General features: G+C 36.2%; 7 protein-coding genes across 7 annotated transcripts; 4 read left to right on the forward strand and 3 right to left on the reverse strand.

Moving 5' to 3' along the window:
• The first annotated feature begins 462 nt into the window (after nt 1–462).
• Nucleotides 463–2,780, forward strand: LOC118434211. The gene is made up of 3 exons (XM_035847113.1): nt 463–1,306; nt 1,412–1,755; nt 1,845–2,780. The coding sequence occupies exons 1-3, from the start codon at nt 650–652 to the stop codon at nt 2,299–2,301; spliced, it is 1,458 nt and encodes a 485-aa protein (XP_035703006.1). The 5' UTR covers nt 463–649; the 3' UTR covers nt 2,302–2,780.
• Nucleotides 2,781–2,842: 62 nt separating this feature from the next.
• Nucleotides 2,843–4,850, reverse strand: LOC110845085 (GDP-Man:Man(3)GlcNAc(2)-PP-Dol alpha-1,2-mannosyltransferase). Its single transcript, XM_022091445.2, has 5 exons — nt 4,649–4,850; nt 4,458–4,561; nt 4,135–4,373; nt 3,312–4,013; nt 2,843–3,221 (listed from the first exon to the last, which is right to left on the reverse strand). Exons 1-5 carry the CDS (start codon nt 4,745–4,747, stop codon nt 2,938–2,940), a joined length of 1,428 nt encoding a protein of 475 aa, XP_021947137.1. The 5' UTR covers nt 4,748–4,850; the 3' UTR covers nt 2,843–2,937.
• Nucleotides 4,851–4,861: 11 nt separating this feature from the next.
• LOC110845087 lies at nt 4,862–6,918 on the forward strand. Its single transcript, XM_035847114.1, has 5 exons — nt 4,862–5,093; nt 5,161–5,308; nt 5,375–5,416; nt 5,515–5,742; nt 6,062–6,918. Exons 2-5 carry the CDS (start codon nt 5,174–5,176, stop codon nt 6,737–6,739), a joined length of 1,083 nt encoding a protein of 360 aa, XP_035703007.1. The 5' UTR covers nt 4,862–5,093; nt 5,161–5,173; the 3' UTR covers nt 6,740–6,918.
• A 465-nt stretch (nt 6,919–7,383) lies between these two features.
• Nucleotides 7,384–13,719, forward strand: LOC110845086 (probable protein phosphatase 2C T23F11.1). Its single transcript, XM_022091446.2, has 9 exons — nt 7,384–7,875; nt 8,228–8,522; nt 8,590–8,826; nt 8,915–9,065; nt 9,153–9,251; nt 10,812–11,079; nt 11,659–11,725; nt 11,852–12,047; nt 12,140–13,719. The coding sequence occupies exons 3-9, from the start codon at nt 8,791–8,793 to the stop codon at nt 12,388–12,390; spliced, it is 1,068 nt and encodes a 355-aa protein (XP_021947138.1). The 5' UTR covers nt 7,384–7,875; nt 8,228–8,522; nt 8,590–8,790; the 3' UTR covers nt 12,391–13,719.
• On the reverse strand, nt 9,258–10,768 carry LOC118434212. The gene is made up of 5 exons (XM_035847115.1): nt 10,634–10,768; nt 10,499–10,557; nt 10,203–10,424; nt 9,519–10,135; nt 9,258–9,431 (listed from the first exon to the last, which is right to left on the reverse strand). Exons 2-5 carry the CDS (start codon nt 10,533–10,535, stop codon nt 9,315–9,317), a joined length of 993 nt encoding a protein of 330 aa, XP_035703008.1. The 5' UTR covers nt 10,536–10,557; nt 10,634–10,768; the 3' UTR covers nt 9,258–9,314.
• Nucleotides 13,495–15,141, reverse strand: LOC110843391. Its single transcript, XM_022089354.2, has 2 exons — nt 14,403–15,141; nt 13,495–14,288 (listed from the first exon to the last, which is right to left on the reverse strand). Exons 1-2 carry the CDS (start codon nt 15,101–15,103, stop codon nt 13,838–13,840), a joined length of 1,152 nt encoding a protein of 383 aa, XP_021945046.1. The 5' UTR covers nt 15,104–15,141; the 3' UTR covers nt 13,495–13,837.
• An 8,286-nt stretch (nt 15,142–23,427) lies between these two features.
• On the forward strand, nt 23,428–27,009 carry LOC110844773. The gene is made up of 2 exons (XM_022091060.2): nt 23,428–24,011; nt 24,711–27,009. The coding sequence occupies exons 1-2, from the start codon at nt 23,927–23,929 to the stop codon at nt 26,582–26,584; spliced, it is 1,959 nt and encodes a 652-aa protein (XP_021946752.1). The 5' UTR covers nt 23,428–23,926; the 3' UTR covers nt 26,585–27,009.
• The last annotated feature ends 541 nt before the right edge of the window (nt 27,010–27,550 follow it).

Genomic DNA, 27,550 nt, shown 5'->3' on the forward strand with positions numbered 1-27,550 from the left:
TACACCCCTCCGTTTTTTAGAGGTTGTTGCAACTTAATTTCAATGTCAGAGAAAGCTCCAATTTCATTGCAAGAACACGGGCTTTTATGGACATAAAGTGTTTGCTGAGCAACATGGTTTTTAGCGTCTTCGTTCATCCCGCAAACCTTGCTCTGACAACGTGCACCGTCTAATAAAATCTATAAAATCAACATAATATGCTCCCCGCATTCTGCGGCTATATATAGACGCAAAGATTGACTAATGGAAATAGAGAGAGAGAGATCATTAGTCAAGTTGCTGACGAGAAGTATAAACATTTCGCTGACATGGACCTCGCTTACACAAAGACTCTAGAGTTAGATATGAACGAAAGCATTGCATGGTATTTCTCGGTTTAAACCTGGAGCAAAAAACTCGATAAAAACTACAATGTTGAGTAAATGCATGAGCTTATATAGCGCTTATATTAGTTAAGCAACATCCGGCTTCAAGCAGCAACAGCTGAAGCTTCGCTTCCAAACCTTGATGCAAATCATACAGAAATACATGGAAAATATTTACACACCTCCATGATTTCTAAAGTGCGTTGTATAGAATAAAATAGCCATCTTCAGTACTCTGTATGTAATAATACATTATCGTAACAGTGGACAAATAATCTAGCAAGATGGGATTGAAAGAACTTGTGCTCGGAAGTCTGACATGGGCGATAATTTTAATACTGCTCAGCTTGCCTCTTACTCTCTTATTCATTTGGAAAGTGTCCGTAGTCCTAGTTGCGAAATGTATCCGGAGGGACTTGCTCCTCCCAAAAGCTTTGGACATTATGAACGCTCCAGGAAGTGGGCACAAGTATTCCATCGTGAACTTTGGTCTTGTGGGTAGATTTGAAGGACAGGTTGAGGTGGAAGATGTGAGGAAACTCTTTACTCAAAAGTTTCTCGGAAACGAAGGAGGTTCGTCCAATAAGAAAGAATATGAGAGATTTCATTATTCTCTGGTTACATTTGGAGGGTTTGCATTCTTCAAAAAGATAAGTCAGATCGATATTAACGACAAGATTCTAGTAAAAAACCTGGATGACAAAGAAGGCAAAATTTTGGAAGACTTATTATCGGAATGGATTCTAGAAAAGTATAAGGAAAATTCGCCCTGTTGGGAAATTATCATAATTCCCATGAGGGCAACAAATCAAACTGCATTTGCGATTAAGATGCACCATGCTATTGCCGATGGATATTCACTTCTATACATTTTGGACCAACTCACAGATAATACCTCGCCATATTTGGTGAAGGATTTTGATGATACTTTCGGGCAGCGGGTGAGCAAAGAGAAACGATAATTTAGAAATTAAAATTCCATCATAATCTATGATTTATAAGCACTTTAGTTAGAGTTCGTAAAATCTTGCTCAATGATTGTCCAGGTATCGCAAATGCTCCAAGTTCCATGTCACATGGACAAATTTAAAGGAGATCCACAATCCAATCCCTTTGCATGCAAGAAAGTTGACCCATACCAGTGGTCCATATCCTTCACTTTGTTGGATCTTGACATGTTGAAACGAGTCAGAAGAGAGCACAACGTTCACTTTAGTTCCATAATCTTATCATTACTTGGAGGTTGTCTCAGGAGGTATCTGCTTGAAGATCTGCATAAAACACCATCCGATTTACCGTCCCATTTGTGCATGGGTACAACTTTACCTTGGCCAAGACACCCTTCAAAAAATCCCGAGACCCCCACCAACCAACGCATCTGTAATCACTGGTATTATTGCATTGAGCTTAATTTGCCAATCTGCGATTAATAATTATTTTAATTATGTAAAATGTAGAATATTGTCGTTCTGTTTGTAGGGTAACGGCGTTGGTAAAAGTTCCTATCGGTGACGAGACTCCGATTGAAAGACTTCTTCAGGTTGAACAAGCACTATTGGAGTTTCAAAACCAAGGCCTTCATAAATTCATGAAATTAGTAATGATTCCACTAATGTGGCTCTTCCCCGTGAGTTTCCTCAGGTCAATGTTTGCCACAGATGCTGGGTTTGGCGGGGGTTACTCTTCGACATTGGGTGGGAATGAGTACAAATTATTAGGAAAACCGATAACGCAAATCAATCAAATTTTAGCCATTCACGATGCAAATCCATTCATTCCCATCTCCACCTTTTCTTTCACACATTCTGATCGTTACGAGTTAACATTTGCTGCAAATCCTCAACATTTTCCAGATAGATCATCCTTGGAAAAAGTTTCAAAGGAGTACATGCCTGCGGAATTGAAGAAACTCGCTACCGATAGTTTCAATTCATAGCTTGTTTGATTGTTATCTGGCATACTGTCGAATGTCACCTTGTTCGTCATCATGAGCTCCAATACACTACCAACTATGGTTGTGGTATAAAATTTAAATATTATTTATTACAAACATGTATGTACAATATGAGTGTACAATATGTATGTACACTCAATAACAGCGATTAATAGGAAAATAATTAATACGTATAATGATATTTAAAAATCAGTTTGGCAGTTCAACGCGGGAATGCGGCATCAATCATGGGAGCTGTCCCCAGTCAACGAGGATTAGAAGAATTATTTTATATTTTAAATGATAGGTCGTTTTATTTACAAAAATCCTGTAAGGGGCCGAATGGTGATCTCGGACGCCTATCCGGATCAAGTAAAGTTTCCCAACCCACCAACATCGGGTTTTTCCTCTACTCCCCAAGCCAACTAAGTGTATTTCATAGTTTATCAATGTTGATGTTAATAAATAACCTTTTATCAGTGTAAGGGTTTAAAAATAATTTATATATATGTATTTATATAAGAAGAAAATGCAAGGTTCAATATTCACTTAATCATGTACATATTTACATGAAACCGCAAGCTTTTAATCATTTGGTTGATGTCAATATCACAAAACTAGTCCGTATTTTACTTCGGTTCATGTTGATTTTAACAAGGGCTCAATGACTCTTAAGAATCCATTTGAAAATTGTGTTTCTGAAAATCTATCTACAGATTTTCTTGCTTTAAGTCTGATCTCTTGTCTCTGTTTGGGTGTAAATTTCAGTATTTTGTTAATTGCTTCAGCATACTCATCCTCATCTTCAGCATGAAACCCATTGCAGAATAAATTTGAATTTTTTTGTGCCACTATATCCATCAAGGGTCCGCCTGATTTATGAGCAACCATGATTAACCCAGCAGCCATTGACTCGACAATTCCTAAATAAAAGCAAATACAATATCTTAACAAATTCCAACACTGACATAATGCATACTCATTATTATTAAAAAGAAATGATTATAAATTACCAATTCCAAAATGTTCATTCCACATTGTGTGAATGCCAATCAGTCCCTCAGCTAGTTGTTTCTTCAATTCATCAAAGGAGACATTTAAATGAAACTCGACATTGTCGTCGATATGAAGTTCTTTGCTCAGCTTTCGCAAGTCGTTAACTCTGCGTTCATCGTCTTCATTTCTTACACTTCCAATTAACACAAGCTTTATTTGATTCCAAACCTCTGCCGTAACTATCTTTCGCAGTTGATTTAATGCCCGAAGTTGCATTGGATGGTCCTTCTCTGGTCGAAATTGTGCAACTGAGACAATTCTAAATCCATTCTTTTTCGAGTCATCCTCTGGTTGAATAATTTTCTTGAACTCTTCAGTGTCACAAGGTGGATACACTTTAAAAGTCTTTGCAGGAATTTGCCATAGTTGGTTTATGTGATTCTCAGTCCAACTAGAGTTGACCATAACCGTATCGCTAGTTCGTCCCATCCAAGAATACAATTTTGCAAATATTTTGTAATATACCAATTTCATTGACGACAATAAAGAACTTTTCGCAACAAAGTTTTGGTTATTATAAGACTCCATTCCACTAGAAACCTTATTAAGCATATCCGTACTTATCGTAGGATAGTGAACGTAACAACCAACATTGGAACCTCCAAGGTATTTGAAAATTGGGAGGGTAAATGCATATCCCATAGTATCAATGGCTACATCTGCAATAATATAAGGCAGTTAAGTTAAGATAAAGATATTCAATTTATACTAAACACTACCTAAGTAGCCACATTTATTTCGTAGCAAGGAAATGACAAATTTTGTAACATTATTTATTACCTGGTGGATGTACTCTAGTAATAGCTTCTAATCCTAAAAGCATGGAACCAAGACTCTGCCCAATTAACGTAAATGACGGGTATTTTTCAGCTTCGACCCAGTTTCTCTTTTTTAGGTACACAAATTGTATGTTTTCTGGATCGAGTTCAATGTTGAATCGAGATTTAGCGTTGGTTATCATTTGCTCCGCAGTGACTGAGACATCTCCAGTGTAAACCACATATTGAAACTCTGGATATCTACAGAATAATAACTTATTAGTTGACAGAAATTTTATCCGAGGTAGTAAGAATGAATTTACTACTCATGAATGCATATGTTACTTTTGTTGTAGACTTTTTAACGCTACCCAAAGAACTCTCTCTCCTCCACCGCCTGCATTGCAATAGGGATGAAAAAGGCCCACAGTAAACTTCCGGCTAGGATCCTATACAATTTTAAAATGACCCAAACAATAATTACAGAAAATAATTAAACATTTAGCGAACTTTATAAAAGTTAAAACTTAAATTACCCGTTTTGAAACACACGCAATGATAAAAACGTAGAGAAAGTAGCACGGGAGGATGAGTGAGATGAGGAGAAGGTTGGCATGAGCTAGATTCAACGCCATTCTTTAATTTATTTTTTGTCAAAATTATAATCCGGCCTTTTCATCACCAAAGTTAAATCCACAAATCAGTAGAAATTCGGAATGACACGTCCACAAACTTACATGATGTTGGCTCACGATTCGCGCTCTAGTATTTGACATGAACCATCCTGTGTCAAAATTGCAAATTGCAATAAATATCCAGGCGCAACAGAATTAGAAGACTTAGTCTATTTTTTTATTGCAAATTTTTTGATGTAAAGATAAAATATTTTGTACAGCATGTAATCTGAATATCAGCTATGTCGGCTCCTTGAAATCAAAATTGTATATCGAAATTTGGAACTAGTCAACAACTCAATTCATGGTGAGCAATTCAGTAAATCATAACTTTTGGAATTTAATCTGAAAGAATTGTATAATATGTTTTATAGTGAAATACGAAATATGTGGATTTTTGGATATGGTAGTTTGGTATGGAAAGTCGACTTTCCCTACGTCAAGAAGGTGATTGGATACATAAAGGGCTATGATAGAAAATTCTGGCAACAATCAATTGATCATAGAGGGGTTCCTGAGAAGGTAGCAAGCAAATATTTATTAAAGTTGACTTATGGTTTGTCTTGACTAGTTAATTTTCTTGCTCAGCCAGGACGAGTCGTTACCCTTGTACCCTCTTCAGACCCAGAGGTAAAAACACACACAAAAAAAGATTTCTCTGCTAGCATCTAAATTCAGCAATATGGGTGTGTGAATGATATTGGTAATTGAAGTTATCATTGGTTTAGGACAAAGTCTGGGGTGTGGCGTATGAAATTGATGACAGGGACATTGACACAATAGCTTCACTTAACCACAGGGAGAGACGCTTTGACCAAATTATGCTAAATTTTTACCCATACAATAATTCCAACGCTGGATTAGATGAACTTTACAAGGGTGAATTTTCCAATATGCCGGATACTACATTTGTAGCGGCCTCGGTGTACATTGGACCTCAAGATGGACCTTTATTTGTAGGTTATGCTACGGTTAAAGACATAGCTAATCAGATCATCAGGGCATCAGGGCCTTCTGGTCCAAATTCAGAATATATTTTTAATCTGTCCAAGTTTATGAGGAAGTATTTGCCTCATGTTCAGGATAGTCACTTGTTTGACATCGAGAAAGAATTATTATCTTTATATGAAAAAGAGGAACAATAAAGTTCTACCTACCACCTTAAGAAAAACTACCATTGCATAATATTTCAAGGGATGACAACTATTATTTTTCGAACGTGCCGAAACCAACCCAACCATGCAGAATAATTAGTCAACTATTGTTTCGTTTCAGGCAAAAGTATGGGGTGCTGCGTATAAAATACATCGAGCTGACATTCAAAGTGTCTTACAACATTTGGACCATCGAGAAATTATGGGTTATGAAAAAGTACCCATTATGTTTCATCCTATTGCAAATCATCCTCAAAATATTCTGGAACCTCCATCGCCATTTGACTATGGCAATCATCATATACAAAGTTTGAGACTTGTTTTGAAAAATAACCCAAATACCTCTGATATGTCATCGTCACCTTCTGGCAAGGTTGAATCAGACTATGATTCTGGTACAGAGGAAGAAAATCAGTCATCATCCCCAGCTTTAAATCAGGAGAATGGTATTATTTCGGTGCTTCATGAAGATTTTAGTCATCTTGCAGACTCTGACAATGAGTCTGACAATCTGGAAGAAATTTCACAAGGTCTCCCATTCACTGTGACAATGTACTACGGATCTGAGCAAAATGAGCATTATATTGGACCTAATTCCCTTGAAGCAATGGCGAAACAAATCTATGAAGCTATAGGACCCAGCGGAAAAAATAAAGACTACCTCTTTAATTTGGCTACAGCGATGCATCAAATATCAGAGGAAGCAGTAGACTCGCATCTAGCAGAATTGGAAATCGCTGTACGAGATTTGGACGAGAAATTCAATCTACACACTCCTTCGACCCCTATGGAATTATGACGAGCAGGATGAATAGCATATACCTTATAAATTTTCGCCATCTTTAACGACTGGGAATTTAGCATTTTGAGACATTTGGTGTCTGGAAACATGCATTTTATTTTGTAGGTCAAAAGTATTTGACTTTGCCTATATATACATACGTAGGTTCTGCAAATAAACACGAGAATCACAGCAAATTTTATCGATTGTTATTGTTTTTACTATTTTGCAATGGTTTTAATCAATGTGATATCGAATTGTTATCAGGTCGTGTTATTATTAACTATATTATGTATATTACTTTGCATGCATCATCATCAATGAGAGACAACTTGTGATTGCTGTTATTAATAGAATCACGATATTATTTTGACTAGATATTATTACTCATGTTAATTCATATGTCCATGTTTTTTTCACGGAACACAAAAGCGTCCTATCGCAAGTCGTGTAGTAAGGATTTTGCAATATTTGTGTTATTATTAGTTTACTGTGGATGTCATAATCATAATCAGCGTAGGCGTCGTCTCATGCATTATATATCTCATTCATGCAAAATCCGTTTCTTGCACCGCAGTTGCAATCATCGTCTTTTTTGCATTTGTTTTATCCTTGTCGTCGTCGTCTTTGTTCCATCACGGAAAGAAAGAAAGACGTTACGTCCCGTGTTTTCTTTCAATGACGGGTTGAGACGAAACCGAAGGGAGCGTGCAGGCGGAAATTGGATCCATGAATAAGAGGATACAGCCAACTGCGTGCTGGATGCAGCACCAACCAACAAAAACCATCAGTCATCATCGCATAACGCATAATATTATATGCACTTGGCAAATAATATAAATTAGCAAAAACACCAAACCAGCCAATCACCGCTGACTGACTGGAATATAATATCCATTCCTCCATTAAATAATAATATTAGTGGAAAGAAAAGATAGACTCAGTGACGGACTGCTTTTACTTATATTATTATTATTATTGTTATTGAACTCAAAGTGACTCAAATTCTGATTTAAACACTTGTGACTTGGTAATTGGATTGAAGGTTGTTGATCGAATTGTATGCAAGAAAATCAAAAGTTTATTAACCAACTGCAAAGTACTATTTCATTTTGTGTGAGCCAAGAGGATTTACTTCGGAAAACCAAAAACAAGTAAGGGGACGAATAAAATGGTTTGATTAATTGTATCGATTAATGCGTAATGCCATGATGTAATGATTATGCATAGTTAGAACATGCTTTAATATGTCTAAAAAATCCTATTCTCCATCTTGTAACATTTACTCATCATTGAAAAATAAGATAGTATCCAAGAGGTTAATTCAATGTGTAATTGAAACAACTACTTTGCACTTTGTAGTTAAATCCATGTACACAAATTTTGGACGTGGTTGACCAAAGTGCAAAGGGTGTGTACAGTGCACTATAGTAGTTGATATTATGTAATTGGCTCATATTTTGCATATCGTCATCATACATAATCAATTTCATGTGTTGATTGCAGTTAATTTGACCGTCATCTCGTCACCCAGTTTCCTCTTCCACCTTCCCGAACGATGTTTCAGTTGTACACATCCAAGGATTTCGTGTTTTTGAACTAAGTTTGCAAATGTTGCCATCCATCTGAGAACGATTCATCATTACCACCACCGCATTACGTCACATCCTTTCCTTGATAAGTTGGTCTGTTCATAATCGTTTGGTTGCTGCGCCAGACTATATCAAACTAATTATTGATAACGAAATTATCGTTTTCAATTGTACTGGTGTGATAAAACAACGAGTCATCAACATATTTGGTAGTAAAACGTAAAAGTTGATTTCTTTATTTATTTATCAACGTGCTCATATTATTATTGTTTCCAGGTGTCCTGATTTGCATACATCACTTTCATCTCAGCAACCATGAGCTTGTGATCTAGACAAATTCTCCCGAGCCCCTTTGAGCATACCAAATATTTATTTTTATTAATACTCTTTCACGCTTTTAAAAAGTCGTACTACAAAGCAGTAAATTACTTTGACACTTATTAGTGTAAACGACATACTATACTATAAATCACTAAGATGGGTCAAACTCTGTCGGAACCTGTGACTACGAAGGTAAACCAAAAAATTTGGCACGATAGTTATTATTCTAATGTCTAGCTGATTTTTTAAATTAAATTAACACTGACTAATCTTAATGCAGGACTCGTCGTGCGTTCAAAATTCAGTGTACAAAGTTGGTGCAAGTTGCATGCAGGGATGGCGTGTTACAATGGAAGATTGGCACACTCACATTTTGGCACTACCTGATGACCAAGAAGCCGCTTTTTTCGCAGTGTACGATGGTCACGGAGGTAAAGTATAATATATTTCTGTATAATCTCCATTTTCTCATCAAGTCGGCATTATAGTTATGTACAAAATTATGGATCTAATTTTAGGGCCCAAAGTTGCTCAACATGCAGGCCATCACTTACACAAATACGTGATCCAAAGGCAGGAATATAAACAAGGCGATGTTGCGACGGCACTCAAACAAGGTGAATTATTTATGTCTAATGATTGAACACAACAAAAAAATGATAATTTCAAGAAAGATTATGTCATTTCTTCCTCTTCACCGGTGAGTTGGTGGCGTTTGAGAGGGGAACACGGTTCTCATTCCTCTTTTCAGAATTTGCACGCAGCAACAAAGCTCGTTCTCGCTTCATCGCCACCAACTAATTATTCAAATACAGTTCAACGATTACAACGAATGCAATACAAATTACTAATTTTAGAGTTGAAAATAAGGAGAGTTGACTTACCATTTTTTTTGTCTCATTGTGAGCTTTTTTCTCATCCTCCAACTCCTTGAGCAACTTTTCTTCACGAAGCGAGGCCTGATGCAGCTCTTCCTCCAATTTGCAAATTTTGGAAGTCCCTTCTTCAATTTTTGCCCTGAGAATGGGGTCGCCCAGTGGTCGATCGCCTTCTTCTGCTTCGTCTATAAAGACTAGTTCACGGTCCCCAATAACCAAAGAGTTCTTCAACTCTTCCACTGCTTTGATGATGATGGCGAGTTCATCTTCTTCAAAATACGTGAGAGCTTCTGGGGGCATAAACGTGTCCACGCACACTTTTTGAAGAATGTTGCGAACTGTCCACTTCCCGTTCGAACTGCACAAAGTTCCTTGAAAAGGGTGGATGGGGACGACTCTTGTTTCCTCACAAATAACCTCATATCCTTCTGGGAGGAGGACCCTCGACGAGCAAGCCTTCTTCAGCATGGTGGTGGTGTGACACCCGGCACTCTTCATTTCAGACTTGTTTTTCTGGGCGGCAAGAACCCCGTTTCCATAAGTAGTTTTACTTATACTCAGACCGATCGTGTTGTCCTTCATCCAAACTTTGAGTATTATATTGTGTAATCCGCCATTACTCTCTGCAAACACCAATAAAAACGAGTTAAATATATATGGAACCGTATATATTTTATAAAGTTTGTGTACCATAATAATCTTCAGGTTTAAATGCTCTCGGAACAATTTTGCAACCATCACCTTCTGCGTAAACGTGTGTGGGAATGGCGACGTGTCCTCTCCTTGTATGATTTTGCATCGGCAGCTGATTACTCGCCACGAATCTGCAAGTTATGCACGTCGCAACCAATTCACCACCAGTAGTCCCTACTTCGAAATTTTCGTACGAGTTTTTCGGCCTAATCGTTGAGTCTACATAACACAAAAATATAGATAACGATTATTGTAGTAATTTATAAATTAGATAAACATCAGCTAATCATTACTTTCAATCAGGCTGGATCCGGGATGTTGTAGCCTCATGTGCCGAAGGAGATCACAATTTCTAAAGTTATTCAAAGAATGGTTATGTTAATCAAACAGTCAATAATACGAAATTACATGAATAATGAGAGACAAACCTTTTAAACTTTACTAATTTATTCACGTTCAGAGTGTGGGCGGAGAGAATTACATTTGTTTACTTTTACGAGTGGTAGTGGAATTAATTCACAGCGGAGTGAGTGAGTGAGTGAGTGAGCTCCCACTCCGGTGGGATTCTAACGCGACGAATAAAAACGTGTCCATTTGGTCCGACAGGTTTTCTTGAATTCGATGACGCTATGCAGAAAGATGAGCAGATGCGTGATGAGTTGGCAGGAACAACGGCAATAACTGTGCTTGTGAAAAATAACCAATTGTACTGTGCCAATGTTGGAGACTCTCGGTCGGTTGCCTCCGTCAAAGGTGTTTGTGAGCCTTTGTCTTCAGATCACAAACCCAACAATACAGAGGAGAATTCTAGGATTTGTAAAGCTGGTGGATGGGTAGAGTACAACCGAGTTAATGGAAATCTCGCATTGTCTAGGTAAGTAGTTCATATATGATAATCCTATGTACAAATTGTTAAAACCTCCAGCCTGCAGTCTTCATTTAGCCCGAGTCAGGGACAGAGTTCGTTTCTAAATTTTTGTCCAAATTGATCAGACCACAACTATTGTCACCCTCTGATTCAGGGATGGTGGAATGTCAGTTAAATATTTTCTATTATTTGGCACCAAATTTTCCAAGTATTTTCAAATCCTTCTCCTTAACTGACCAGTGGGTCTCGCTTGTTTAAATTATTGAACTTCCAAAGTTGAATATAGTCATGTAGTAATCTGTGTGCCAACTTCCGGCTTGCCACCATGATTTTGAATTTTTTAGTGCATAATATTCTACCCATCTATAACGACCCCCACCGTTCAACCGCTGGGCCGATCCTTTCGCCAATCTCATTTTCTAACTTTGTCCAATATGCATATTGTAAGGGTTTCACGTCAAATGTTCAGCCGTTTTGACTCTATAGTGTTCACGAACACAGGGACTGATGGGCATCACAGTTCCATAAGCCATGACTCGGGCTGTAAAGAATGTTTGGTCAAATTAAAATTCTCATTTGCTATAGGGCCCTTGGAGACTTTGTTTTCAAACGAAATGCAAGCATGAAGCCTGAAGAACAAATGGTGATAGCTGTAAGTGACTACTTGTTAAATTTATTTTGGCTCGGTTCTTTCATTTTCAAAATATTTTCGGTGGTGGCATCGTGCTACTGCATGTTAACCTTCACGAATGTACTAAACTAATTATAATTCTTTTAGCTCCCTGATGTCGAAACTCGCACAATTAATGAAGACTGGGAATTCTTCGTCCTTGCGTGTGATGGAATTTTTGATGTTTTGACTAATGAAGAAGTTGTGGAATTTGTCCGCCGAAGGATCGGCTTAGGCCTTGAACCGGAAGCAATTTGTGAAGAAATGATGACCACTTGCCTCGCACCCGATTGTCAAATGGGAGGTTTGTAATAACATCTTTATTCTTTATTGACGTTAAATAGTATAATTTAATATGTAATTCTCTAAATTGCATTTTTTGTAATAATTTCCCAGGGCTAGGATGCGACAACATGACGTGCATTGTAGTTTGTTTGTTGAACGGAAAGACATATGCAGATTACTGTGCCCAAATTGCCAGTTCCATGTTACCATCCGCCTTGTCCGCCGATAATTCTACATCCATTTCTACTGTGAATGGTGGCGACGAGTTTGAAGACGCACAAGAAGGCAATTCCAACTCCTCGGACGAAGAGAATGAAAATGTCATCAACGGTGAAGACGTAGAACCTCTCTCAAATAAGTGAGAACTACGAAAAAGGTTAAAAGAGCTCTATTCACATATTACAACATAATTTTTGAAGTTGTTATAATTTCATCAGTCACGAATATTATCATGATATGTCCTATTATTTGTCAGAAACATTGTCAATTGCTTATTTTATTATAATCTGATGAAGCAAAATTCAAGTTTATTTTGATAGTACACATGTTTATACATATATCGATATACACTAATTTCATATCTTGCTTTGCTTTCAGTTTTATATATTATAACCTGCACCTTCATTCCTATTCTGAGTTTTATATAGTGACAAACATTATTATTAATATTTCTAATACAATAACCAAACATACTCGTTCTACATTTATAAGTACATGCATATATATAAATGGCTTTCATGAACCAATACAATATATAGCGAGAATTAATAACGGAGTTGTAGAAAAGTGATGGCGAATTTCCATAACACGCCAATCTTCGTTTTCTATCTAACCTTTGGTTTCTTATTTACATATGCCTACAAATATTCCACGTTGTTCATTAGATTTTATCGTTTTTGTGTCTCAAATGGCACACTCCATTTAATTTGTATGTATAGGCGACATTAATAACCCGAGCGCTGAATGTACGTTACTTACTTACTTACTAGTAATAATCTTGATACCATAGAACAGATATACTTTTACGCTTCTATGTAAACTTGAAATAGACATTGATTATTGCAAGCAAAGTTGGACTCTTTATGTCTTTATACGATACATGATATTTTTAGACGCCATTAGATGAATTAGATTAGTAAATGTCCCAGCCGTTTGCGCGCATTTCATGTAGTTAGTTAGTTGTATTGTACTAGGTATAGATTTGCCGAGTATTGGCAAGCCGTATGCCAGCAATACTTCATCACTGATGACTTTTTATTCAGATAATTAAATTATATATTTTTATGGAATTTGTGTGATGGTGTGTTGTAGTCTATGTAGCTAGATTAGATCTGCTTGTTAAATCACCCACATGTGTAGTTCCTTGTAAAATATTCCATTTTATCAAGTCCACAATCCTAAAATTAAAAGTATTACTATTTCCATAAAGTACGTAAAGTGAGAGATAAGACGACACTTTTATGTTACTTAATTATTTCATAGACTGCTATATATTTACATATTTTAACTACTACTACTACTAATACATACATAAACTTATTGCGTTTCTATGTCCTTATACATACTTTAACTAAATATTTACCGTACAGCTGCATACTAAACACACTGTAAAAGCGAACCAAATTTATTTCTAGTACAATTTCGCTACCATAGACAAACGAAGTAAATAAATGTCATACCTTTAATTCTTACTTGATTCGTTTATAATAATTATTATATTTGTCTGTCGCATCACATTTCGTTCATAGATACACATGTATATGTTAATATATTTCATAATTAAACTAATTTGCCAAAATACTCATAAAATTAACTAGAGGATTCTGCGATCAATCGATGATCCGTTTTCACGTTGATGAATGAGTACTCGACTGCGACAGGATTTATTTTAAGACCAACACAAGAATGATGGTTAACCTCGTTCATAAAAGCTCTTAAACCTCTTGCCTCCAATTTCTCCCACCACTTGTACATCGACTTAAAACCTCTTCCAAAATTGTCGACATGAAGTTCAATGAGTAGCTGTCCAAACGGCAGACTTTCCGAAAATTCTTCCATGACTTGTTGCAAACACGGAAATTCACTTCCTTCAATGTCAATTTTGAGAATATCGATCCAATCATGGCGTCGCTGTCTCATGAGGGTTCCCAACGTCAAAAAGGTCTCGTTTTTGTCTTTGTCGTTGAGGCCAATTTTATTGAAGTGAATCTTGCCTCTCTCGATTTGTTCATCTTTTATTTGATGTCCCAGATTATCCACGCTAAAACGCAGTCGTAATAATTTATGGTTAGATTTCTTTTTTTAACACCACCGAAATAGGTATATTTCTTTATGCTAAAGTGCATTACAGATATGTATGCCATCAGACCATTACCTAAAGTCAAACGCATGTATCTCACAAGACGTGCGACCCAAAATCTCTGCCTCAAACGATGACTCATTGGCAACGCCAAAAGAATATATGACGCACTTTTCTACTTGGGGACGGCTGCCTTCGAAAATTTCTAAGCCACACACCCACTTCCCCCCGTCTCCAATAGCTCCTACTCGTTCTATCATGTAAGGACACGTAAAAGATGGTACAAAAAAGTCCCAGAAATAAACAACTCCGTCCCCATTCTCTGGCCATGGATTTACTTTTGAGAGACCTCCAATGGATTGAACATGATGATGGCGCTTTTGCACAGATCTTTGGTAAATGGTTTCAGCCTTTTCGAGCCAGTCCTTCAAAGGGGTTCCTTGCCTTGAACTGTGTCCTGTTTGAAATTTGTTACTCAAAGAGTTTTTGGACGTAATTTGAATGTCATACTTCAATTCCTCTTGTTTATGATCATTGTTGATCTCTGGAGGTTCAAAGTTGCTACAAATTTCGGTGGGATTTTTTGTTAAGCTTTGACACTTTGATGGTGATTGACTGAAGCTTTTTGTAACCAAAATTATGACAACAGCAAATAGAACAAGTAGTGTTGTCGTCACAGTCGTTTTGTAAAGCTCAGTACGATACCTGGCGTAGATTAATACTCGCTTAAGATTACTCCAGGAAGACACTTTATCCACACCCCACGATTTTCTCATGGTTATGAAACAAAAATTGGGATAGTTGCGTACATATGAACCACGATGGTTTGGAACGAATGATTGATACCATGCAACTCGACAAACGGTGTGCAGATATGAAATTTTGATCTGAGCTGTTCAGTGAACTAGAACCCCACGTTAGATTTTAATGTGAAGACAAACGGTATAAAGTCATCTTTGTGGTATTCTAAATCCGACTCAAGTGGAACTAATTGCTTTACACACTTTTGATGGCATTATATTGAACATTGATTTGTGTTAAACCATGAAATAAATATATCCATCGCTAATACATACTTTCGGTAATAACTCGATAAAGTATTTATTTTATATCGCCCATATGAATCATTGAAATATGGACCATTTTTTAAATGGAAAACATGACCAAGAAATTTAAACTTTCGGTTCTTGGAATCGCAATAATTAATATGCAATCAATATTCTTAAAGCATGTCCTGATTGAAAAAAGCTTACTACTGACTGCACCTTGAAAGAAAAGTTATGCAAATTAGTATATTTACATGTAACACCGACGTGTGCCAATCTTATTGTTGTTTTGCGAGTATTTTTTTAATATAAATAGCTTTGTGCAACATGACTTCAATTTCACACAGTGTTAACAATATTACAGAAATGTTGTTTAACCAGAAAGAATAAAACATAATAACGTCATGTAAATCAATAGAACGTGCTTCCAAGCAAGACTTATATCGTCAATCGTTGCGCATCTTTGCACATCATGGTACCTGTTACACGAGCTATGTAAATAGGTATGTATGTACATATTTACATACATACTTAATGTGTTATGTTGCTAGTCATTTATTTACATTCTACTTGAAATCATTTTTCTGCAAACTTTTTTGTCTATAAATATTTCCTGTTACGGATTTAGGAACCACAAGTCATTAAATAATTAACTTGCAGTTGCATGCGGAAAAATAATTTGTTTGGTATTGCTAAATTTGTATGAACTTGTTTTATTCATTGTCAGACAGAGTTATGAGGAGAGGGACATCTTTGTACACATTTAGCAAATTAAGGGAATTATAAATTTTGTCCAAAAATGGGACATTAATTTTCGTCGAGATCTGTTACTAATCTTTAAAAATTTGGCGTGCATGTTGTGTGTTTATGTGCATATGTATATGCAACATATGAATTTTTAATTACGCACCGCCAATTACGTTTAACTAATTCGCTTGATTAAGCTCATACATACATTTGATTTTTTTGCAACCCTTCATATTTTCGCAATCAAGTGACACCTTTAATAATTCTGTATGGAAACATATATGGAAATTGAGAATATGTACATTGGCCAGTTAAAAAACACAGGAAACAAATGATTGGCAACTTTTGATGAGTTGCTCAACTTTCAAATCATACAAACTATGACTAGACACTGCATTTTCAGTAATTGCTGTTACAACCACTTGATACACTTTTTATTAAAACGAGAGCAATATTAATGGCACGTGATAATTTTGAAATTGAGTTTTTGTTTCTAAATAATAAATAGTAAATATATACAGATTAGGTCACAGCTCCACTATCAGTACTACCCACGAAGACAAATATAGGATTTTTTGCTGAAAATTTCTACTCATAGAGTCCAATAGCAAGTATCATGTCACGTTTATGCACATATTTCTGTGATCTCGCCAGACAAATAATTGCAAGTTATTCAAAAGTTAGAGGCAACGAATCGGAAAGAAAGATTAATATGCAGAACAAACCAGATGTGGATGTGCAGATTTATGTACGTCGAAGACACGAAACCAGTAGCCATCTTGTGTTATCACCATTGTTAGGCGCTGTTCGTAAACTTCGTAACGCTGGCTAACCATGGGAAGATAGGGATTTTTCCCTATCCTGCCCATACTGGCCAGCGTTACGAAGTTTACGAACAGCGCCTTATTGGCATATTTCATTGCAATTTGCATATATAAATTTGCATATATATGTATAAAAGAGTTAACATTATAGTAACACTTTTATTTACGAATATTCAGTAAGACGATTGTTTATTATGGATAGATTGTCACCAAGTATAGAATTCAATGTCATTAAATGAATTGTCAGCATGTGTCGTGTTAATGCATAAATATTTTTCTATGTATCTGTGGTCAGGGTTTAATACGAGCACGTTATGTTTATGTGCAATTGCACATCGTAAAGATAAAAACAAACCATTGAAATTAAAGCCAAATATTAAACTAAACCAAGTTAAGTAATTCAACTTGTCTTTTAATTCCTAGAGAAAATTTCAGATTCTATTCTACCTGGACAATTTCAGGAGTGCAAAGTGCATATTAATAAAAATGATCTAATTGCAAGTATATAAACATTATACGGATGTAAACTCTCAATTTTGGTGTAAAATGATTTCGCTTTATCCCCATCAAGGTGAAATTAAAATTTGCTTGGGTGCGGCGGGGGCTACTTGGCTCAGCCAAGTAGGCTGGACAAACAGAATATCGATAAGTATGTAGACTTCCTTGCAAAATTTCTACAAAAAATACAAAAAAATACCGTCACTCTGGGACTCTTCTTTCTAAGACCTGTAATAGATATTAACATTTTACATAGAAGCTATTAATCTTTTTTTTCTCGTCTGAGTCAACTATAGTTGACTACATCGAACCGGATTCTAATAACTCTCACCTTGGGTGAGACTATAAGTTTTTCAAAGAGCAACAGTTCATGATTCCCAAAACCGAATGTCCCAACATACTAATTATATGTATAATAAATAAGAAAAATCATTATAAATCATTTTAGTAAAAGTAGTTGGTCAATCAACTAAGGAAATGAAGTCATAAATTTTATGAAATCAATTCGATTATAATTAATTGCCTATCGCCATTTAATACGTCTACTAACACACGCCACTTGCCTATTAATGTTGAAAATTACCGTCATTGACACCTCTCGCGGTCATATATCTATTTCACTGTATTTCACTTTCATATATATATTTCACGAGTTTAGAGCATATTACGGGAGCTACGACATTTGCTTTTATTGGGTATAGCATATTTAGCACCAGTCTCAACTCCAGACAATTTCATGCACAAAAAATCTCATTAAGGTATCATGTAATGATGTTTTGCATTGCTATACCCGCACCAGAAGAGTGTTGGTAGCAAGACCTGCATTAAGATTTATGAACAAATACGTCGACTCCAACATGATTTTTCTCCATGAAAACACATCTCAATTTCGTCTGTGGTACTTCTAAGGAACAAGTTATCCGGAAAAGGAAGAGTATCTGCGAGTTCCTTTTATTTTGTATACAAAATAACAAATACATTTGTTATTTTTTAAAATAATGACAATTAATTGCATTGTGATCATCCAAATTTTGTAATACTGAATTAGAGAAGTATTCCTTGTACAGCCAATTGAGTACTATTAATCCACCCTAAGCAAAATTTGTTATAATACACGCCCCCATACCGGAAAAACTCTGCTCTTCCGACGATCCATACCTAACTTCTTGTTCATTTAGGGCTGATTAGCTTATAGGATTAGCGTATGTAATCTCAAGATATTACTCGAACCTACACATAACTTATGTAAATGTGTGTATGCATTTAAAACATTTTATTTAATTATTCACAACTTTCAGTCGTAATTCAAGTTATTGCATCCTGCATTGAAATTCTTCCAAATTAATCCATAGTAGTTGCTCTATAACTTTGTAATATGCTCCCCATGGATGGAAAAGCTATGAAACAATGCATCGTAAATATTATGTCCATCGGAAAATGCTCAAACTTGATTGATAGTTATTAGAAAGAAGAAACCCTGTTATCATTTAGACTGTTATTGATTTCTACAGCCAGGCGTCCCTCTCACAAACACGCCCATATGCAACTGAGATCATAATTGTTTTCTCCCTAGCACTGCATAGACTCGATACTTTTATGAAATACTTAGATGTCCTCTTATTAAATATATTCTTTTTGACCTGAATAAAATTACATTCACTTAAAATTAATTTGGCTTATGTTTTTTTAAACAAAGCAAACGGAAATTATTATTTATGTAAAAGTTTATGCATGTAAGTATGTGCATATATGTGCATAGAGTGTGTAAACAAGGAAAAGTAACGTCAATTGTGTAAAAAAATACTTTTATTTGTAATAACTGTGCGGATCTAAAATCTGGGCTGTGTATGCAAACAGGATTTTGATTAAGTTTTTCTAAACAAAAGAAATGCACTCTGCTACTATTTCATCACTTTCGACTTTGCCTAACTGAAAATGCATTTAAGACGCAATTTTTTAAAATGTCATTCTCATCTCGACACGGAAAGTGAGTGATCTGAGCTGTGAACTATAGTCCGACTAATTACTCATATTTTATTGCTAACCCTCTCTTCCGCCCTGAATCGCATTCTTGTAAGATTTGTGCTCTCTAAGTACACTCACATTATGTACTTATTCAGGAGGGGAACTAATTTTTCTCAACTGCACAGAATTTCAAAAGCTCTCATATTTTTGAGTCTAACTAAAGTAGTTTAACGGACCAGGTCTGTCGGCTTTTTCCCTTTGTTCATGATCAGACAAAGTGCAAAGTTTGTGCACGCAAGTAATGAAGGGAACAACAACGGTAGGTAATTATTAACTTCATGTTACGTACATGCATACATGTGTGATACAATAGTTGTTATTTGTAAACGATGGTGTTATTATATTGAATTTTCTTTGTGTTATGATTATTTACACTAGATTCTGTCTGAAACACGACTGCAATTTGCAGAATCCATTTTTCTAGACCTATGTAAACTTGTTGCATGCATACAACGAATCAATTTGTAGTTTGTACATATGTATACCTACCTGAAAATGATACAGCAAAAGGAGGATATTGAATGCTGCCAACCAAGAATTGAGTGCGATGATTATTATTTGTGCACGCTAGGCAGCAATTAATTAGAAGTCGTAGATGCGTTACTTTTGTTGTGTACAATTGCATATCATTTTTTGTGTGATTCACATTTCAAAGAATCATAACTTCGTATCAGGAACGAAATGATTAACGTGTTAATAAGAAGTCGTATTATATATGACACCTTTTTCCGCGCATCCTGTACTATTTATGGTGTGTGCATTAAAATTAGATTCTTTTTTTGTATGCATTTTTTATACAAAAACGGTCTAATTATAAAATATTTACTAACCATACATATATGCACCCTGTATTATAGTAACTAAGAATAATTAGTTATGTATGTGTTACTAGATACTTTAAGCAATGGGTACATATTGGACACATAAACATGCGCATAAAATTCAGATTGACAATTAAAATGCATCCTTATGTTGCAATAAATACGTAATCCTCTCTTGTCAAAGCGTTGAGCGATGAAGAACAATTTGGGAAATGTTGCTACTTGTTTTATACTTGCATTCTAAATACTTTTAATGCCACGTAATTAATGTTTATTGACCTGCTACCGTGGTTTGCCACTTTTCGCTATTAGTTTATTACACAATAGTTTGACAATTAAGAGTCACTCGTAATATTCAGAATCAAACACACGCGCATTATCTAACCTTAAGTACAGTAAAAAAACTATTGAAAACTGTATTTTTATATTGGTTATATACATTAATTAGACAACTTTTATTTATTATGCTAATATCTACTCGAGAAAAAACTGGCATACGTAATTTTGTACAAAATTGGTAATTCATCATCAGTAACCAAATTACTTGATGTGAAAACCATACATACCTATTAACAAGTTAGTAGCCACGCCACATCAAAACGCCACATCAAAATTATTTACAAGGGTATAGAGAATCAAAATCAACGATGAAATTGTATAAATTTAAAACACTTTCCGGAAATTTACCTATTGCGTCACGCCTTCTCATATCGCGTGCTATCTAGTAGTAAAACACTAGAATAATTAGCATCAAAAATTGAATATACGTATTTATGAGTTTACATATTGGATACCTATTAATCAAAGTTCATTACGACTTGTTGGGCTATTGAAGGAAAGACGATCCTGACGAAACTCTAGGTATATGCGTCTAGAAGGAATAATAATATCCTCTCAAAACGTTTATCCTTCTCTGATGAATTCAAACTGGGTAACAAACTGATACATATGATGAGTAATTGCCATTATTTTATTCATCCCTCATACGAAATCACTTATTGCATTCACGCTATCAAAATCAGAGCAGATCAATTTTAGCGTAAAAAGTGTTTATTATACTCGTTCGTATGTAAATAACCATTCCCTTGGGTGTGTGAGAGACAGAAACCGCTTCTGGTTTTGATTTGTATAATAAAAATTACTCGCAAATGTTAAATAAAGTGACTATCATTTCAAATCAAATGGAAATGCCAATCAATTAGAAAACTGGTTCCTTCCGTGGGTTTCGTCATCTTACTTAATTTTTTCGAATCCCAAGTATGGGGTTCGTGCATAAAGCAAACATCAACACTACGAGTCAAATGTGCTGTGCGTGTTTTTATGATACGTAATAACCGAAACATTAATGCATGCATACAAAGTTGTGGCGTACATATGTCCATAAAGCACTGTTGAGAAGCTTCGAGGACACTTATTATTGAATTAGATTAGAAATGTGATAAATTACAAATTTGAGACGAATCAGTGAATTGATTATATTACATTATATAGCGATTAACTTGTCACCAAAGTTATTGTTTTTGTCACTTCAAGTTGACAAAAAGTTGACTGACTGACTGATTTGGTCCTGGCATCCCACGTGTCTACCTAGGGTACTTCTTATTGTTACCTAGTTCAGTATGTGCAGAGACAGTAAATTTGTTGATGAATTGATTCATTATGCGTAATGTGAATGATGTGACAACTGCTAAGATAGTTACTCGTACAATTAGACGTAGAAACAACATTGGTGAGTGAGTGCATTAATAAATACGCACCACACGAATTCATGAGACTGGTATGCCTACATAATCGTAGTGGATTATCGTAAAGTACGTTTTGAAGGAATTTATAACACAATAAAATGAATAATCTGTGTGAGTAAGAGTTTGACAGGAAATGATTTCTAACGTATTAAAAGGGATTAATTATCTCAATTGGCAGATACTCATCCGGCTCATTGTTGTTAGAACAGAAACGATTTTCCGCTAGACATGCTAATAATAGAGTTAAGATACACAAGCGTAGGAATGTATAACTCGTGCGATCCTCTCAGGATAAGCGGTATCATACTTTGACTTATAATGGATACAAAGGATTGATATATCATCTCAACATCTTAATTACTTTATTTCGCCCTCACGCACATACACACACACACAAACACACACGATGGCGTGGTTAAAATTATTAGTAGGGCATAAACTTTGATGTTTATTATGAAATTTTCTTCAATGTGCGGTATGCATTTTCTAACATTAGTTTGTTGTCTCAATTATCCAATTAATTACATCATTATTAGAAGTAGCATAAAAATGGGACCACACTGTTAGCTATTTCCTAGTACTTCTTTTTATACACATAATTCCTCCTGCATCTTGTCTGCATCTAGATACTATGTACATAGGTCGTAAGTCGTAACGGGTGGACCTGATGAGTACCAAGTACAAAGGGACCAGATAATTTGCTTGGGATTCAGAGTTTTTTAATTTCCTTCTTGATTCTGTGGTTTTGGTTTATTGTTTTGATTTAAGAAACAACTTCCTGTTACTCTATGCCTTACGTTTTGCGTAGCTTGTGAGTTTGGAAATGTATGATTTTTGACGTAAAATTATGACATGGTAATAGTTGCAAAATTGGTACATCGGTTTGGTGGTCAACGGGTTGCAGGTTAAAGAAAAACGACGGAGAGATGCAATTATATGTTTAGCCTATTTACCTAATTTCCCAAGTTCACCTCACGTTCCGACTTTTGTTTTCTATGAAATGTTATACTTCGAACTTTGAACGTCTGTTGCATCAACGAAGCAAGTGCTTAATTCGTTCGTTTTTCTAATGGGGGATGAACTTTGTGAGGTAGTTGTGTATGAATTTGTGCTTTTGATGCATCGTAACGAAAAACGTATACATTTCTTCATAAGGAAATGAGCCAAATGTTATTATGGAGCAAGTCATGAGACAGCACAGAAAGGCAGAAAGGTAACCAAAAAGTCATCGGACGACCATACACTTACATATTTACGTACATATTATGTATACGTGTTGGCTGTTGTACTTGGTCAAGCAGCAGATGCAGAACTTTCATTCCTTGTAGAAAAAGTTGACTTGGCAAAAGTGCATGTGATAAGTTCCCCCACAAAATAATATTAAACTTATTCGTCAACCAAGTCAGTCTCGCAAAAGGTTAGAGATTATTGGAGTAGACGCTATTTTCTAATGAGGGAATGACTTATCTAATGGTGAACCACTCTCGATTTTGATCACTTGATTGGCTCCCCAAGAGAACGATTGTGCAACTGGCTGACTAAAGAGGAATTAGTTGAAGTTTGGGGATTTTGGATGAGTACTTTGAATTCACTTCCCCATGTCAAATCATCATCATCATCTCCGCAAAAATTAATTGATCACTTTGACCATTGATTGCTGGCTTTGGTTGAGCAAAAGGGAACAAACACCAGGATTTTAAAGTCAGTTGGCATTTGTTCTCCTTCACTTGAGGAATTAGTGTTTCAGCAAAGAAAGTGTTAAAATTGTGGTAGTTCATGAGTGGACTACACACACGCAATTTCAAAAGTGTGTGAAAAGAGCTTCCAACATTTTGGAATCTGCATTTACAAAATTATTTGTGTGACTGTGATTGCGTGTGAATTGTGATAAAAATGAGTGTTTCGGCAAAAGTACTGGTTGCCGGAGTGGCATTGTTACTCGCTGTAGTCCATGCAATCCCTGCTGGACTTTCGACAGGTAAATTATTCAAGACATACACAAACCCAGACAAGTTTCTTTCAAAGTAAAGTGTTGTAACACGGGTAGTAGATAGTCTGATATTGCATGTTACGATCAGGTTATATAAAATCAGCAGAACTAGTCTGACTGGATTTTCTTGGAGGCGAAATGAGACACACAGAATTTATGAGACTGGTTGACAATATTAGAAACCGAGTGAACAGGCTTATATTATAATTGTTTGTAAATGCTTTGTAAATGGCAGACTTTCTTTTGGATAATGAGCGTGTGCCGATTATATGCACAATAATAAATTAAATACTGCAGGACATAAATCTTTCGTCTTTAACAACAATGATGATTTTGATACTCACGACAATTCTATGAAAAGTCACTTTTCTCTCAATTTTTCGTATCCATTATCCAACTGAAAAATAAAACGTATTTTCATGTCAAGATAACAAGGTCTTCCGCAGTAGTCCATTCATCACCATGTCTCAAATCGTGTCATTAAAACATTAAACACGATTTAACATTAATGTCGCAATGAAAGGTAGAATATGGCACCAATTACACTGTTTTAAACACTACCAAGATTTCAGAATGTCGGTTTATACTTTGTTTTTTAATTAGAAGACATATAAGCTTGACCTCGGCACACAACAATAAATCTTTAGACAAATATACACGCATTTATAAATTTGATAATTTTGATAGGTGGGGAATTCATGGAACCGGCAGAATCTGGTCGCACGGTCCGCGTCATGGTTCGGAAAGAGTTTATGCTGCAACCTGATGGGACATACAAGGAAAGTTCCATGGACGATCAGAATGTAGAATTTGTGGGGCCGTCACAAATGGACTTTGATCACAATGAAGCCGAAAGTGCTCCTCCATTAGTGTACGCATATTCACCTCACCTCCATCAGTTTGGAGATAATGTTGAATATGATGAGCCACAAGGGTCCGCATCAGCCAAGCAATTCCACCAACTAACGGCTGACGATGTCCAAGATGTCATGCGACAATTAGAAGCGTCGTATGCTGCTCAACAACAGAATAGTCCACAATCTTACAATTCCAATTCTTTCCAGCTAGTAAATCAAACTGCAAGTGCAAGTGCTCCACCATCGGTGCGACTGGCATATCCAGATTTTGAAATCAAACAAGCTCCAGCCACGTCATACTTTTTAGATCAGAGCCAAATTAGATCGAACCAAGGTGCTCCAAACAGTATCCAAGAAATAATTAAAAAGCCAGAGCAAAAGCAACTTTCTGCTGCTTCTGCTGCCGGAAGTGCAAACAGTCATTACTACAGCCCAAAGGAAAATCAGTACCACAACAGTTTCAACTACGACACTTCGGGAGGAGGAGGAGGTGGTGGTGGATATGACAATTTCGAACAAGGACATACAGTCGCTTACGGGGGACCCAGCGGACCTTCAGAGCACCATCTTCCATCTCCTGGCCCGTCGTCCTACGGTGTCCCAGACACTAGTTTTGGTCCCTCTCCAGTTCCTCAAGAAGCTTATGGAGTAGGTCCCACAGGACCAGATCATCACCACAATCAATGGAGCTCATCTTATGGAAATGTGAAACACGGCGGTGGTGGGGGCGGAGGTGTTGTGAACTCTTTAGTGCATACAGTGGCAGGTGTTGGTCAAACGAAGGCTCATCAAGTGTCTTCTATTCTCCACACCAAGGGAGAAGTAGGAAGCCAGATTCTTAATCAAGGTGGCAAAGTAGTCCAGCAAGCTGTACATCAAAAAGCGGAAAAAGCTAAAATAATTGCTAACACTTTAAGTCATGTCCCTGCCAAATTCTCCCAAGTGTTGAGAAACAAGGCCGAATTTGCTACAGGATTCCTTGACCAAAGTTCCAGAGCTATCGGTTCAGTGCTAAATGTCAAAGCACAAGTTGCTAACCAAGCGTCATATCTCCTTGCGGCAAAGGGGAAAGCAGCAAACGCCGTTATTCGGGCCGGAGGAAGTACAGCAGCCGATTTAATTGTGGCAAAGGGAAAAGGAATTGCAAATCTAATCACGAGCGGAGGTCAAGCAACTGCTGCTCTGCTAAACCACAAGGGGAACAAAGTCCAAAAAATTGCCCAAGTTTTAAGTGGAGTTGGTGGTGGTGGCTACTTGGGAGGAGGAGGAGGAGGATGGGGCTCTAACGACGGAATTGTCGGAGGATATTCTGAAAATGAAGAACAATATGAGACATATCCATCCAGAGTTTACGACGAACGTCAAATTCAGGACGCTTTAAAATCTGTGGTTCAGTCGCCGGCATCCTCTTATGGTCAAGCACCAGCTTCTTCTTTGGAAGACGGTAGCCAATCCAAACTCAATTCTGCGTTTAAATCAATTTACAACACGTTCAAATCAGCCCAACCCACACAATCACTCTTTGGTTCGTATTCATCTCCTGTAGAAGTCACATTGAAACCTTCGTCAGCCGAGCAAGCCCAACCTTCCATTGGACAGTCGGCTACCTCGATTGGTGAAAGTCTTACTAAAATGAGCAAGATGCTCAACAATGTCGCGAGTGCTATTAATTGGCTCAAACCCAAAACGGAGAAGGAAGCTTGAAGTGTCTCGTCTAGTTAAAATTTGATTTTATAATTTTTTGTTCTCCTACGCTTTAATTTTTTTGTTCTTGAGCCGCTACAGCTCATCTGGCAGGTATACAGATTGCGTCATATTTAGTCACTATGTACCTCTGACCTGCTATTCTTTTTTCGTCTGGGCCAGAAGTATTACAATAAACAAGCGTTCTTATCAATGACAACGACCCAATTCAAAATATAACCACTACTTCTTGTTTTTTTTCCTATAGAAAAATATTTTGTTACATACTTTACTACTCTTTAATTTTTGTATTATACGAAAGCTAAATGCACAATACGAATAATGGTGCAGTTCCTATAATGTTTTGCTGAAAATAATTAATGACTGACTCAAGATGTTTGGAAAATGCAATATAAAAAATTAAAAAATTTTGTAAACAATGTAAACGTTCTGATTTTTTAAAATGTATGCCTCATAATTCACCTTGCTATATAAATCTGACATGAAATCTGTTGTCTGCCATCGCCGAATGAAGTACCTGGAAAATCGCATGCAAATTTTATGAATTTTAGGTATTGCCTAACCCGTCATCAACCTATGTACACGAGGCACATATAAAATGTTGACGTGAAATTAATTGAAAATTCAATCAAATGAAAGCACTCCCAATGAATGAAGTAAATCCCATTTGATTGATGTGTGGTCAGCATGCTAGAATATGTCCAATTTAAAAACCTACTCATTCAAAATTGGTAATTGGAATATTACCATATAATCAGTTGATCAATTAATTATTGGGCATGTAATCACTGATGGTTTGTCTAATTTTGAAGGCAGAATCATACTGTAACGGCAATTAGAAAACGGCACGTTCAATCATAAAAGTAAATTATTTTAAAAGAAAAAAACGAAACCATATATAGGAAGTTCAACAATAATGTTCAAAAAATGCTAATAAGAATCTGAGAAATGATGAAAAAATAAATA

The sequence above is a fragment of the Folsomia candida genome, unplaced genomic scaffold (assembly GCF_002217175.1).
Source record: "Folsomia candida strain VU population unplaced genomic scaffold, ASM221717v1 Fcan01_Sc002, whole genome shotgun sequence".
NCBI lineage: Eukaryota > Metazoa > Arthropoda > Collembola > Entomobryomorpha > Isotomidae > Folsomia > Folsomia candida.